Raw genomic sequence first — 13,267 nt, 5'->3', positions numbered from 1 at the left:
GTACACGGAGATATACATATATATTACTATAGGCCGAGCCCGCGCTTTTTAAAGTCACATGACATCTCATTTCCTACCCGGCCGTTCACGTAAACACTATGACTGTAAACACTATGACTTTGTATGTAAGCCGCGACCGATTTGCCCGCAATTTGAATTCTTGGTTATTTAGTTACACGTTACACTCGTTGAAAGGTCGAGAAAAGTAGAGAAGGTTTAGAGTGTTCGAGCAGCACGAAGAACGCGTTACGAAGATTCTAGGAAGCTATCAGACAGGTAAAGAATTTACATTCTGTTCTGTTTCGCAAACGGTCTGAATAACGAAGATTCAGCAATATAACAAAGGCTGTTAAAAATGATGTGAGATACGTTAATTAGTAATAATCGTGAAAAGAAACCACACACGAGAGCACACGAGGTCATTAATAATTCAAGAAATGACCAAAGAACTCTAGATGCATTAAAAACTGAAAAGCAAATACACTCGGTTGACGGTACTATTTTTTTATGTAAGAAAAAATGTCGATGGAATGAGATTCATCTTCACGCATAAATTTATCGCGTGTTCCAGGTTATTTCGCTCGCCTTTCTCAGACTCTCTTTCGTTGAGGAAGTTAAATTCCCGACGTAAAAAAGGGAGGAAATGTAAATTGTCCCCGACTATTGCAGCATAGCGTACATAATTGCATCTCTTTTCTTTTGCGTTAAGACGAAATCAAATATTTGCATACAGCGTCATAAGTTGTCTGGATATAGTTCCACATTGTCTAATATGCACAAACAGCTTTTGAAGATTCTGAGAACGAACACTAAATAATTACTTAAATGTTTGAGTTACTTCTTCTGTTTTGTTTTCCAATGTTCTACGAAAGTCAACATTCTGATATAGAAATTATTACAACAATTGATTACAATTTACGTGCAGATTACACACTTGAAATTGCATTTTTATTATTAAACTGTGATGTGTTTATTCTTTATCCATTATACATATATTAGGCCTGTTTGTTTTAGCTGAACTTCTTGTACAGTTCATCTTTTCTATTTTTCTTTCTAATGTGAAAAGAAAAAGAGGAAAGATGAACTGTGCAAGAAGTTCAGCTAAAATAAACAGATCTATTGTGTCATATATGCATATAATTATTTAGTAATAATTTCATCTTCTGTGCTTTTTGCGTTTACGATAATACATATATCAATAAGAGACACGATATAAAATGTCAGAGTCTTTCTATGTTAAATCATAATGCAACACAATATAATTTGTGTTGTAGAGTTATTCCACCATATGACAGAGTCAGATATGAGTGCACTGCAATGGAACAACAAGGGTGCCGAAGAATATGAAAAAGGCAATTTGTCAGAAGCATTAAGTCACTACACAAACGCACTGAAACTAGAAGAGACCAATACATACAAAGGAATGTACTACAGAAATCGAGCTGCTGTATATTTAGAGCTGGACGATTACGAGAAAGTGGTTGAAGACTGCGACAGTGCGTTAAAGACATGCTGTAACAAAGCATTGTATCACAGATGTCAAGCACTAGAAGCGTTAGAAAGATTCGAGGAGGCATATCGGGATGCAGAGATTATTATTTTATCTGATCCTAATGACGAAGATTTTCAATGCATAGCTGAGCGCTTACATAAAATTGTACAAGAACGTAAGGAAAGCTCACATAGTGCCAAGGTAAATATACATAACTGTTACAAAAGTTCGTCAACCCTTATAGAAATTTAATACTGTAAATGATTATTTGGCTAGTAATTAATTACTTATTTTGAGTATTAAAATTATTAAAACAGTACTTTTAATACTCAAAATAAGTAATTAATCACTAGCCAAATAATCACTTACAGTATTAAATTTCTGTAAGGGAACTCGCAAGATATGATAATTTAATCTAGATAAAATAATAAAAATGCAACACATTTTTCATACTGGATGTAAGCAGTATTAGTAAAAGTTTTTGTTTTACTCAATATCACATATAATTTGACAAATGGGAGTTTTTGTCTCTTTTATTATATAATTATTAATTCTTGTTAATAGTTTGCACACTCTATACGGGTAAAAATTACATCCATAAAAATTTAATCTCACAGTTATTTAAATTTTTATTACAGATCAATATATTTAAGTATACGCTTAATTTTGGATTGTATTTAGGTATCAAAAATGCTGGATCTAGCATTTTACGTGTACGCAAGTGAGAAGGAACGTAAAATCGCTATGAATGATCTGTTTGTGCTCGCATGTGACGAAGTTGGTGCCGAGGAGATCTTCAAGAAGGAAGGTGTATCGAAAATCGCACAACTTGTGAAAGTAGAAAAGAACGAAGAAATACTCTGTAGCGCGATTTGTATTGTAGGCAAGTTATGCAAAAACAATATTAGTCGAACCAAGTCCGTTATGAAATCCGTCGGTTTGCCTTGGTTCCTGGAAATAATGAACAGCACGTCTATAGAGAGCATTAACGCGTCTCAATATAGTTTACAGGTAAATATCGAGTAAAATAAATGTATTTATTTTATATATATTTTAGTAATTAAAAATTTATTGCATATTTCGATTTCAGAATATATTGAGCACTTACAGCGGTGTGACTAAACTCGATTCAAAACCCGACGAGGCTTTGTGCGCGGCGCAGGAAATAGGCACGATTCTTTTGTGCTTGTCGTATAATATAACGAGTAGCACGTTAACAGGCCTTGCTAGAGACGTAATAATAGAACTGATTATGCATAACATTCATTGCGTAACCAAGTTAGACTGGGCCAAACGATTTGTCGAACTTCGCGGTGTGCAAAAATTAATGGAGGTGGCCGGTGAAATGGAGGAATACAATTCTGAATCTTTGCTAAAGATCACGTCTACCACGCGAACTATAACTAGTGCGTGCTTAGCAGAAATATATGAAAACGTGTACTATGATGATAAGACAACATTTATCAACGCCATTGATGAATTTATTGAAGATAAATTGCATTCGCTTGACATAGAATCTAAAGTATGAATTTTGCAATTTTCAATCTTTTCTTGTCATTTAAATTGTTTGAAAATAAAAGGCCGAGTCTTTTTAACTATAGCCGATTTGAACAATTTAAACTCTCTATTTTTTAAACAAAAATGTCAAAGAAGATTTCTTTTTCGGTTGTTGATATTGTATATATTCTGTAAGTTATAAATTAAAGTTATAACAGAGTAATCGAAATTTATTGAAGAATATGACTTTGTCATCTAGTATTTTCTGAAGCGTAATTTATCAAAAATGTCTATTTTCTATCAAAATTAAATAACACGGTATCGTAGCTTTCTTGATTTTAAAGCAATATTGTTTGTCGGAACGTAAAAATTAATAAATTGTGTTAATCTATTGTTTTACAGGTACGTGTAGTAGTTGCGATAACAACTTTATTATTGGGCCCATCAGATGTTGGAAACGCAGTTGTGGCTAAAGAAAGGATTTTAGATATGATCTTTGTTATGGCGGAAACGGATGATGTATTGCAGCAGACAGTAGCTCTCCAATGTATTGTTGCCGCTGTGACCAGAAAAGACAAGATCGACACGATCATAAATCAAGGTGTTAATACATTGAAAAAGCTGTGTCAGTCTAAGGATGATTCAATTCGGGTTCGAGCGTTAGTGGATTTGTGCAAGTTGGGTAATTCCGGAGACTCAGACGCGACTATCAGACCGTTCGCGGAAGGAGTGATCATGGAATTATCCGAGGCTTGCTTACGATTGTGGAATGATCCAAAAATAGGAAATATGGCCGTAAAAGGTACGTCGTATCTGACTTTCAATACGAAAGTCAAACAGAAGTTCATCGATAATCTAGATTACATTGATTATTTAATCGACATGACCAAGACCGAGACTGGTGATCAATTTCTCTTCGACGTGCTTACGACGTTGGTGAACTTATGCAACGCTTATGACGAGCAAGAACTCGAGATATCAAAGTTTGTCAAATATTATTTTCCCGAGGAATCTGAATTGGACGACTACTACTTCGAAAAAAGATTGGGCGACCTAATGGATAATTATGTGATCAGTTCTCTGGTTGACTTCGCCAAAAGGGACAATCAGAACTGCAAGGAATTGATAGCGCGCGTTTTTAACGCGATATGCAGTGAACAGAAATTTAGAAAAATAGTTGTTGATGAAGGCGGCACGGAGGCATTGTTGTCATTAGCGCTGGATGGCACAGTCAAGGGAAAGAAACAAGCTTCGCTAGCTTTGGTCCGTTTGGCACTCACGAAACCTGAGGACTTGCCCGGTCAACTATTGACGGAGGTTGTTAAACCGATCGTAAATCTTATGAACCTAGAGTGTTCCGTTAAGGAGAATTGCCATATTCTAACAGCTTTGTGCAATCTAGCTGAAGTCAACGACAGCATGCGAGAACATATATTTAAAGAAGGAGTATTTCAAAAAATTGAAGCTTTTGTGTACGAGGGGGACTGTCTTTTGAAATTGGCGTCTGCAAATCTTATAAACATTTTGATATTAAGCTGTGAAGTTGCCATCCAGTGTTTCGAACAGGATAATTCTCGAGTTGAGCATCATCTTATGTTATTGTACAAGGATGAGAATAAAGATATTAAGTTCGCAGCAGCTGCAGCTCTAGTGAAGCTGATGGTGGCTAACAAAGAGGCTTGCAAGAAAGTTTTCGACTCGAATTTCTGGCTGGAATTCCTACGCTCTTTACTCACTAATCCAAGCAATAACATACAAGAAATGGGTGTTATATTTGTGCTAAGTATGATAAGAAGCATGGAAGATGACTTTGCTGCAAAAATCGAAACAGACATAATAGAACTACTGAAGTCATTGAGCAAGAACGATAACAAGAAAATCAAGGAATTGACATCCATTGCTTTAGAGGCTGTTGCGGAACGATGTAGTAGTGAAGGACTCATTGCCATGATAAAATGGGAACGTGATGCAGCATGTCGATTAGGACAATCAGACCTTCTAAATTATTTGGAAAAGAAGTTATGGGTATATGAACGTACTAAAAATGTACCCTTAAACATATACAAAGAATTCTTTGTTGAGAGAAGACAAAATATTTGAGATCTGAACATCCTATATATTCCTTAGATTTCAAATAAAAAGCTTTAAATAATAAAATAAATGTTTAATTTTAATAATAATAGTAATAAAATTTATATTTATATTTCTGCAATTTTATCGTTTTAAATGTAGTCATGCGATCATATAATTATATTTGTATTTATATATCTTATTAAAATATATGTTTATTGTGCAAGACATATACATGCAGTTAATTTATTTGTTACATAAATTTGCCAAAGTAGAATATTAATATATATAATACGAAATAATACCACGTTGTCAATTGATTTAAAATAAAAATATCCGATTGGTTGGTTCAGGGGAAAACTCCAGGCATCGGAGGCTGTGAGTGGCTGTGGTCAAACGGGACGCTCCCTTCTGCTTAGTCTAAATCTAAAACTCTTTATTGTCAAATCTCGTTTGAGAGAGCATGATTTGCATTAAAAGACACATAACAATGTTAAAATAAACGCTTGTATTTCTCGAGATTCTTGTCGTTCATCACATTTCAGAGCTTCTATCCTTCCGCTGAACGGCGCCCGACGCCGACGTCGTTTCTGTCTTCTCGTTGACTAGCAGCATATTATACATTGAGATCATACTTTAGTCTTTTGTGTAAAAGCGATATGTATGTTAATTAATATATTTAACTCTTATTATTTAATTTGTTAAATTAGTTAAAGGAAATATAATATATGTATACACATACATATTTGAACTTGAGATGTGTCGAATTTCTAATATTTTAATCTATATATTATATGTCAATATTAATTAATATATCTTAATAAACTATCTAGCGTTCGTAACTTTTTAATAGTTGGAGCAAAAAAAATTACTTTTGAAAACAAAAAATAGCAAAAAAGTAGTAAATAATTTTGGTTTGATTAATCTTTCGCTTTGACTTATATGCGCATATATACTGTTTTCTACAATGGCTATAGATAGCTTTAGCTTAAGCTATCTAGCCCTTCGTAATTTTTTATAATAATTGGAGCAAAAAATTACTCTTGAAAGTAGTAAAAAATATTAAAAAATATAGTATATAATATCAAATAATTTTGATATTATTAATCTTTCGCTCTGACTTATGCATGGAATTGTTTAGTTATTTCCTATAGATTTCTATTGTGTTTTCTAAGGAAAACGGAATAAATACAATCGGAATTTCGGAATCAATTTCGAAAAGTTTCACAATACGTGCTCAGCAATAGAAAACTTTCCATGCATGGAAAGTTTGTATACCAGATTCAATATTTTTTTTTTATTCAGATAAAAAAAAACCATGGGGAGAGCCCATATGGTCTACATAGATAGGTGAATCCATTTGATACGCAACACAGTTAAAACTTAAAATCTGTTTACATGAACGCCTCAATAAAAACGTTCCAATCATATGAGGATTTACATAGTACTTAACATTACGAAGTACAATAAATATCTATTTAAATTGGGAATGTCTTCCTAAAAAGGATAGACACCCACGCATCCGCGCGCCAGATTCGATATTCATAATTCCAGCCAATCAAAGTCCATTAACGATCACGTGACGATTTCAGAGTTGGTCTCGTTGGTGAGTCTTTAGAGAATTTCTAGTTCTAGCCGGTAACCAGTGACCATCGTCCTCCGCCGGTGTCCAAAGTGTCCATCTCCTCCTCCCCTTGCTCCCTGATCCCCTACGCACGCAAAACAGGTTTGGTTTCGACGCGGCAAAACAGTGGCGAACGGCAAGCGAGAAAAGTTGTGTCTTTGACGCAAGGAGAGAAGGAGGCTCGGCTCGGCGTGGTGTCGGCATTCGGCAATCGGCATTGCACGCCATTGCACGCGGACGCGGGCCAGACAGGTGAGACAGGGCCAGGCGCGACCGACTCAAGGAGCGGCCCTCTCGACGCGATCCCCATCGTAAATATGCTGTGCTAGTACCGTGAATGTCAGACACGATGAGCTTCTCCAGCGATGAGGTCAATTTCTTGGTCTACCGATACCTGCAGGAATCCGGTACGATTTGCCATACATAACCTCCATATCCGGACGGACGCTACATTTCCGCGTCTGTTGCGTTACGTTCGCGCGACGAGAACCCGCCGGCTTATTCCAACGCGCTTTAACGCGATCGAGTGGCCGACACGCCGGCGATTTGAGACCGCTCACGATTCGGAGTGTAGCTAAATCAAGCCGCCGAGTCGAGAGCGACTCGTGAAATTTGTTTGTCAACACGATCTATTGTACTTAAAATCTTAGGATGGAGTCAGCTCGCATAGGTTCAACGTCGTCCGAGCGTAACGTTTCGCCCTGTTTCAGTATAATCTTATCATTCCCGGACTTTTGTCTCCCGCAGGTTTCCAACATTCTGCATACACGTTCGGAATAGAGTCCCATATATCGCAGAGTAATATCAATGGAGCCCTCGTGCCACCTGCAGCCCTCCTGTCTATTATTCAGAAGGGATTGCAGTATACAGAGGCTGAGATTATGATAGGCGAAGATGGCACCGAACACAGAATGGTAGAATCCTTGTCCCTTATCGACGCTGTTATGCCAGACATTGTTGCGACACGACAGAATCAGATCAATCAGCAGAAACAGCAGGTGAAGGCTGATGGCCAAGATACCAATGGCGAAGAAGGTAATCTACTTCCTATATATATATTTTTTTTGCATGATAATCGAAGTACAATATTGTAATTTTATACATGTAAACTTATGATAGCAAAGTCAAAGATAGGGAGATTAAACTAGTGATTAGGATTACATAATGCGTGATGTAATTACCAAGAGCCTGATACACCCTGGTCTGGAGAAGTTTAAATATTTTTCAGACCTCCATAGAACTCAGGCAGATTAAAGCGGGACGGCCATAGATTGCGGTCATTTTGTGAGTCATAACTTGTCGCTTCTGTCAAACGTAACGATAAAGATATGGTTTCCTTTGTGACAAAGCATATTTTTATCACTGGACGTAGTCAGAAGAGACAGCGTATAACTCATCATCGATCTGTCCGTCAACTAGTGGCAAACAGTTCTTTAAATAAACTAATTAAATAATAAGTAGAGATATATATGTGTGTGTATATAGATCCTTACTGTCAATCAGAGTAACGTGATGTGAATAAGTATAAAATTGATAATGTAATTCACACGACTCAACAGCAATTACCTTTCTATTATTATTTCTATTATTAAAGTAATTATTGGAATTGACTGCTGTTTTTTTTTACATATAATAAGCAATTAGGTATCCTAAAATGGTTGTAATAAGTTCCTGTGAATTAATCGAGATGTTTATTTCTTTTCTTAGTTGTTACATCCAACGAAGGCGTAAATAATAATGACCGAGGTGGGGACCGGGGAGCGGAGATGGAGGTAGACGAGCCAGCAACAGGTCCAAATGCAGGTTCTAATACTAGTACCGTGGAGATTCCTGCGAGTAAAGCCACGAAATTGCGTGGTCATGAGTCAGAGGTCTTTATCTGTGCGTGGAATCCGACGACCGATCTGTTAGCTTCTGGCTCGGGCGACAGCACTGCTCGCATTTGGGATATGTCGGATAACTCTCAGGCACCAAATCAGCTCGTCCTACGTCACTGTATTCAGAAAGGCGGCACTGAAGTGCCCAGCAATAAAGACGTTACATCGTTAGATTGGAAGGTACTGACTGGACGCGCTTTTAGTTATGATCGAACGCGTTGATGCAAACACGCATTTCGAACTTTTGCAGTGTGACGGTACGTTACTTGCGACGGGAAGTTACGACGGATACGCACGAATCTGGACAACGGATGGGCGATTAGCATCCACATTGGGTCAGCACAAAGGTCCGATCTTCGCATTAAAATGGAACAAACGCGGCAATTACATTCTGAGTGCTGGCGTCGACAAGACCACAATTATTTGGGACGCTGAAAGCGGGCAGTGTACGCAACAATTCAGTTTTCATTGCGCGCCTGCTTTGGACGTCGACTGGCAGACGAACACGTCATTCGCTAGCTGTTCTACAGATCAGTGTATACATGTGTGCAAACTCAATGTGGATAAGCCTATCAAAAGCTTTCAGGGACACACTGTACGTATATGCGATCGAGAAAATTATCATGGTTTAATCAAATGGTTTTCCTTTATTTTCTCCTTTTTTTTGTGTGTTTTGTAGAACGAAGTCAATGCAATTAAATGGGACCCGCAAGGAAATCTATTGGCTAGTTGTTCAGACGATATGAGTCTGAAAATTTGGTCGATGAAGCAGGACACGTGGGTGCACGACCTGCAAGCACACAGTAAAGAAATTTATACGATCAAATGGTCACCGACTGGCCCAGGAACACACAATCCGAATATGAATTTAACATTGGCCAGCGCATCGTTCGATTCCACCGTTAGACTATGGGATGTCGAGAGAGGTGTGTGCATACACACGCTAACCAAACACACCGAGCCAGTCTATAGTGTAGCATTTAGTCCAGATGGGAAATTCCTTGCTAGCGGTAGCTTCGATAAATGCGTTCATATATGGTCTACGCAAGTAAGTATCATAAGTTGTGTTTTTTTTTAATACTATTAAATCGAATTAAATTGATTGCTTTCTCTTAATTCGAACAGAGCGGCCAGTTGGTACACAGTTACAAAGGTACAGGTGGTATCTTTGAAGTGTGCTGGAATAGTCGTGGTGACAAGGTCGGTGCGTCAGCATCGGATGGCAGTGTATTCGTTCTCGATCTTCGCAAACTGTAATTTATAATTATGTTCTAGGGCGTATTTCTGAGAGAAAGTTTGTTATAACTCCTTTTTTTCTTTCTCTTTTTTTTAGTGTTTGGGGTAAGATTAATCTTATCACCGTCTGTCTGTTTTTTTTTTGGTTCCGAAGAACTTCCCGAAATGGTGCACATTTGTGCAATAAGTTAGAGTGAAACAATATATACTTGTCTCAGTCTAATAGCGAATTCGGGCGCTTACACTGGTGCACACTGAGTGCGCACTAAGGCTTGTTCTTAATCAATTATTATATTTATAGATCATTTTAAATACTTCTTAGTCTATAAAATGATTTGTACAGCATTCATATAAATATTACAGATTATTTTATTGGCTAAAAAGTTTTTAAATGTGTATTTAAGCGACTAAATATAAGAATGGATTATAAACAAGCCTTAGTGCGCACTCAGTGTGCACTAGTGCAAGCGCCCGAATTCGCTATTAGAGTGAAACAATATATACTTGTCTCAGTCTAATAGCGAATTCGGGCGCTTACACTGGTGCACACTGAGTGCGCACTAAGGCTTGTTTATAATCTATTTTTATATTTCAAGTCGCTTAAATACACATTTAAAAACTTGTTAGCCCATAAAACAATCTGTAATATCTATATGGATGCTGTACAAATCATTTTATAGACTAAAAAGTATTAAGACGACCTGTAAATATAACAATTGATTAAGAACAAGCCTTAGTGCGCACTCAGTGTGCACTAGTGCAAGCGCCCGAATTCGCTATAACTTATTGCACTAGTGTGCACCAGTTCAGGAAATTTTTCGAAAAAGAACAAGACTGATTGCTTCAGTTATTTGATACAAATCTTTTAGCACCTTTTCCTTATAATTGCTCTAAGATCGCCTTTTTGTTACGACTCTGCGTCAATCGACATTTACTAGACGTTCAACTTTTTATCATATCTGTTCCTTTTCTTATTATACGGGGTGATTCTAAGCGCAATTTGAAACGGAGAATTTTTCTCACAGACAAAAATAAATAACGAAATTTTATTTGCAAAATAAATCTTTTTATTCTCTGAAAAACGTATGTATTCCTTATAATCTATATTTATGTACTTCAAATTTTTATCATAGTACGGATACAAGTTTTGATAATTTCGAATTTAATTACTAATATTCAAATAAATGTTCTATAAACAAGGTTTCTTAAAATATTCGATAATTTTTAATCACCCTTCATAATCATTTAAGTTAAGCGCAGCTTGTCCGATATGAAGAGCGCGACATCCTCCGCGATAAAACGCAATGTTGACGTATTAGTCTGCGCCGTAATGTTGCTCGACACGCTGAAATTACCGAGGGTCACAACAGACCTTACACATTCGGTGCCTTTAATGTGCAATCTCTTCGTCGACGAGTGCCATTTAATCTAAACATAATAAATGATAAAGATTTGATAATTAAACAAAAATTTTACAAATAATTAAACAAATAATTAAACAAAATTTTATACCCTCTCGATAGGTGGCATCTGCTGACTCGCCTGTGTAGTTTTCAATACGTTGCATCAACAGTTCTCTGATGTCTACTTTTAGATTCTCAACTACCTCGCTTAGTTCCTTAACTTTCTGTATGAATCTCGTATTCTCCGTCACTCGCTCTTCTAAGGAATCTGCCATGTGTACAAGCTCCATCAGCGCCCGGTTTGAAAACGAGGACTTCTTCAGTTTTTGTCGCACTACTTGCACACAATTTAAGTAGGTCTTAATCCGACGTATTCTACCTTCAACCAGCTTGTCTGTCAGCTGTATGAATCTCGTATTCTCCGTCACTCGCTCTTCTAAGGAACCTGCGGTGCATACAAGCTCCATCAACGTCCGGTTTGAAAACGAGGACTTCTTCAGTTTATGTCGCACAACTACTCGCACACAATTTAAGTAGGCCTTAATCCGACGTATTCTACCTTCAACCAGCTTGTCTGTCAGCCGTAAGATCTCGTCGAGTTGTAACTTGATTTCGCGCGTTTGAAATTGAAGATGAGTCTCCAAGGCGATATTTTCATCCAAGCTTTTCATCTTTAATTTTTCACTCAGCTGCAACTCCATTTCCGAGTGACCGAAAGTGAATTCCGGCACGTATCAGGGCGTCTCGAAGCTGGTCTTCCAATAGATTTCCGGCGGCGTGCAAAATCTGCTGCCGTTGCAGTCGCTCTCGCTTATGGAACACGGTTTTAGCTTCTTCTCTAGGTAGTCGTAGCAGGTCAGCGACGTCAGACAATGTCAGCGTTCAAACCACTTGCACGCAGCTGAAGATTCAGTTAAAAATGTGAAATTAACATACTTGCCATAAAAAATACCCGACGTTGAAGATAAAAGATCTTATAGACTTGAAATTTATGCGTTATGCATAATTTTAGAGAATATTTTAATGGAGATATTTAAATTTATTATTTATATAAGAATTGCATTTTAGCTTATGTATTTTATATCCTTAAATTTTATTTTAATTTCGATTTGATTGTACATTATAATATTCTACATGCTTTCCAAGTAACAAAACTTTTAAAATAGAGAAGAAAAGCATCATATATTTGACGGTTATTTCCTTCTAGCGGACTGTATATAATCTTTATATTATTTAAAATTCAAGCAAATGAAACATGAGTTTGGATTAATTTCTTTCAATCCGTTATTTTTATGTAATACTTAAGTACAGATTAAATATATAAACAATAATCGTCTCTAATGAAACAAAATTTTTCGAAAATTTGGTTCTAAAATTCTCGTGGACGATGATGCTTTTCGATTTTCACGAGTAATTGCGGACTGTCGGATCTTATTTCTTAACTTGCTTCGCGAATTATATTACCGATGGACTTGAAGTCTTCTCTGGATACAAATAAATCACCGGCACAGCCGGCAAAATGTAACGGCAAATGCTTGTCTATTATGTGGCTCAACAATTTTTCCTCCTCCAAGTTCAGTTTCGCGGACTCGCACTGTCTTCTTGCAAAACCGACAGACTCTGTTCGCTGCCTGCTTTCCGAAGTAAAAAATCTTCGAAAACGGATATACGGCGCTTTTAGTAAATACCTTTGTCTTTTAATATATCTAGACGTGATTGCCGAAACGATCGGTTGCTTACTGATCGAACTGTTCAACGACAAACCAGTTTGTCCGTGGGGGAATACGTCCGTGGGAGAATAACAAAACATAAACAGACAAGTACGTACAAAGTAGAAATATACGAAAGTCAGAGATTACAATTTATGAACGTCCGCATTAGATTACATTTTTTAATTTGAATTTATAATTTGACAAATAAAAAAAGAACTTGGGATAGAGCAAACCTTATTTACAGCTAAACAAAAATTAAGAAATCTCTATCTAATTTTTTTATTTAAACTTAGGAAAAGAGTTACATATTTTATATTGTTTTTAAAACAAATTAGAAATGAAGAAGCTTTATTTAA

At 36.7% G+C, this 13,267-nt stretch overlaps 3 protein-coding genes across 3 annotated transcripts; 2 read left to right on the top strand and 1 right to left on the bottom strand.

Annotated features, from left to right (window-relative positions):
- Positions 1-125: 125 nt before the first annotated feature.
- Positions 126-5,280, top strand: LOC139812507 (protein unc-45 homolog B-like). Its single transcript, XM_071777347.1, has 5 exons — positions 126-276; positions 1,275-1,693; positions 2,174-2,503; positions 2,583-3,014; positions 3,392-5,280. The coding sequence occupies exons 2-5, from the start codon at positions 1,289-1,291 to the stop codon at positions 5,087-5,089; spliced, it is 2,865 nt and encodes a 954-aa protein (XP_071633448.1). The 5' UTR covers positions 126-276; positions 1,275-1,288; the 3' UTR covers positions 5,090-5,280.
- A 1,425-nt stretch (positions 5,281-6,705) lies between these two features.
- LOC139812638 (F-box-like/WD repeat-containing protein TBL1XR1) lies at positions 6,706-11,007 on the top strand. The gene is made up of 6 exons (XM_071777618.1): positions 6,706-7,090; positions 7,431-7,718; positions 8,391-8,740; positions 8,811-9,155; positions 9,240-9,608; positions 9,686-11,007. Exons 1-6 carry the CDS (start codon positions 7,021-7,023, stop codon positions 9,815-9,817), a joined length of 1,554 nt encoding a protein of 517 aa, XP_071633719.1. The 5' UTR covers positions 6,706-7,020; the 3' UTR covers positions 9,818-11,007.
- A 31-nt stretch (positions 11,008-11,038) lies between these two features.
- Positions 11,039-13,144, bottom strand: LOC139812640 (uncharacterized). The gene is made up of 3 exons (XM_071777621.1): positions 12,664-13,144; positions 11,309-12,100; positions 11,039-11,224 (listed from the first exon to the last, which is right to left on the bottom strand). The coding sequence occupies exons 2-3, from the start codon at positions 11,898-11,900 to the stop codon at positions 11,220-11,222; spliced, it is 597 nt and encodes a 198-aa protein (XP_071633722.1). The 5' UTR covers positions 11,901-12,100; positions 12,664-13,144; the 3' UTR covers positions 11,039-11,219.
- Between the last annotated feature and the right edge of the window lie 123 nt (positions 13,145-13,267).

Source organism: Temnothorax longispinosus, chromosome 5 (genome assembly GCF_030848805.1).
Source record: "Temnothorax longispinosus isolate EJ_2023e chromosome 5, Tlon_JGU_v1, whole genome shotgun sequence".
Taxonomy (NCBI): Eukaryota; Metazoa; Arthropoda; class Insecta; order Hymenoptera; family Formicidae; genus Temnothorax; species Temnothorax longispinosus.
Note: the sequence above shows the minus strand (reverse complement) of the source record. Positions and strands in the feature narration are given on the sequence as shown.

What these genes read in the sequence shown, in the direction of transcription:
- LOC139812507 (XM_071777347.1), top strand. Translation starts at nt 1,289, where the DNA reads ATGACAGAGTCAGATATGAGTGCACTGCAATGGAACAACAAGGGTGCC. An exon ending in AAAGCTCACATAGTGCCAAG is followed by an intron (nt 1,694 to 2,173) that starts GTAAATATACAT and finishes GATTGTATTTAG; the next exon opens with GTATCAAAAATGCTGGATCT. An exon ending in CGCTTGACATAGAATCTAAA is followed by an intron (nt 3,015 to 3,391) that starts GTATGAATTTTG and finishes ATTGTTTTACAG; the next exon opens with GTACGTGTAGTAGTTGCGAT.
- LOC139812638 (XM_071777618.1), top strand. Translation starts at nt 7,021, where the DNA reads ATGTCAGACACGATGAGCTTCTCCAGCGATGAGGTCAATTTCTTGGTC. An exon ending in TTACATCGTTAGATTGGAAG is followed by an intron (nt 8,741 to 8,810) that starts GTACTGACTGGA and finishes GAACTTTTGCAG; the next exon opens with TGTGACGGTACGTTACTTGC. An exon ending in TTCATATATGGTCTACGCAA is followed by an intron (nt 9,609 to 9,685) that starts GTAAGTATCATA and finishes TAATTCGAACAG; the next exon opens with AGCGGCCAGTTGGTACACAG.
- LOC139812640 (XM_071777621.1), bottom strand. Translation starts at nt 11,900, where the DNA reads ATGGAGTTGCAGCTGAGTGAAAAATTAAAGATGAAAAGCTTGGATGAA.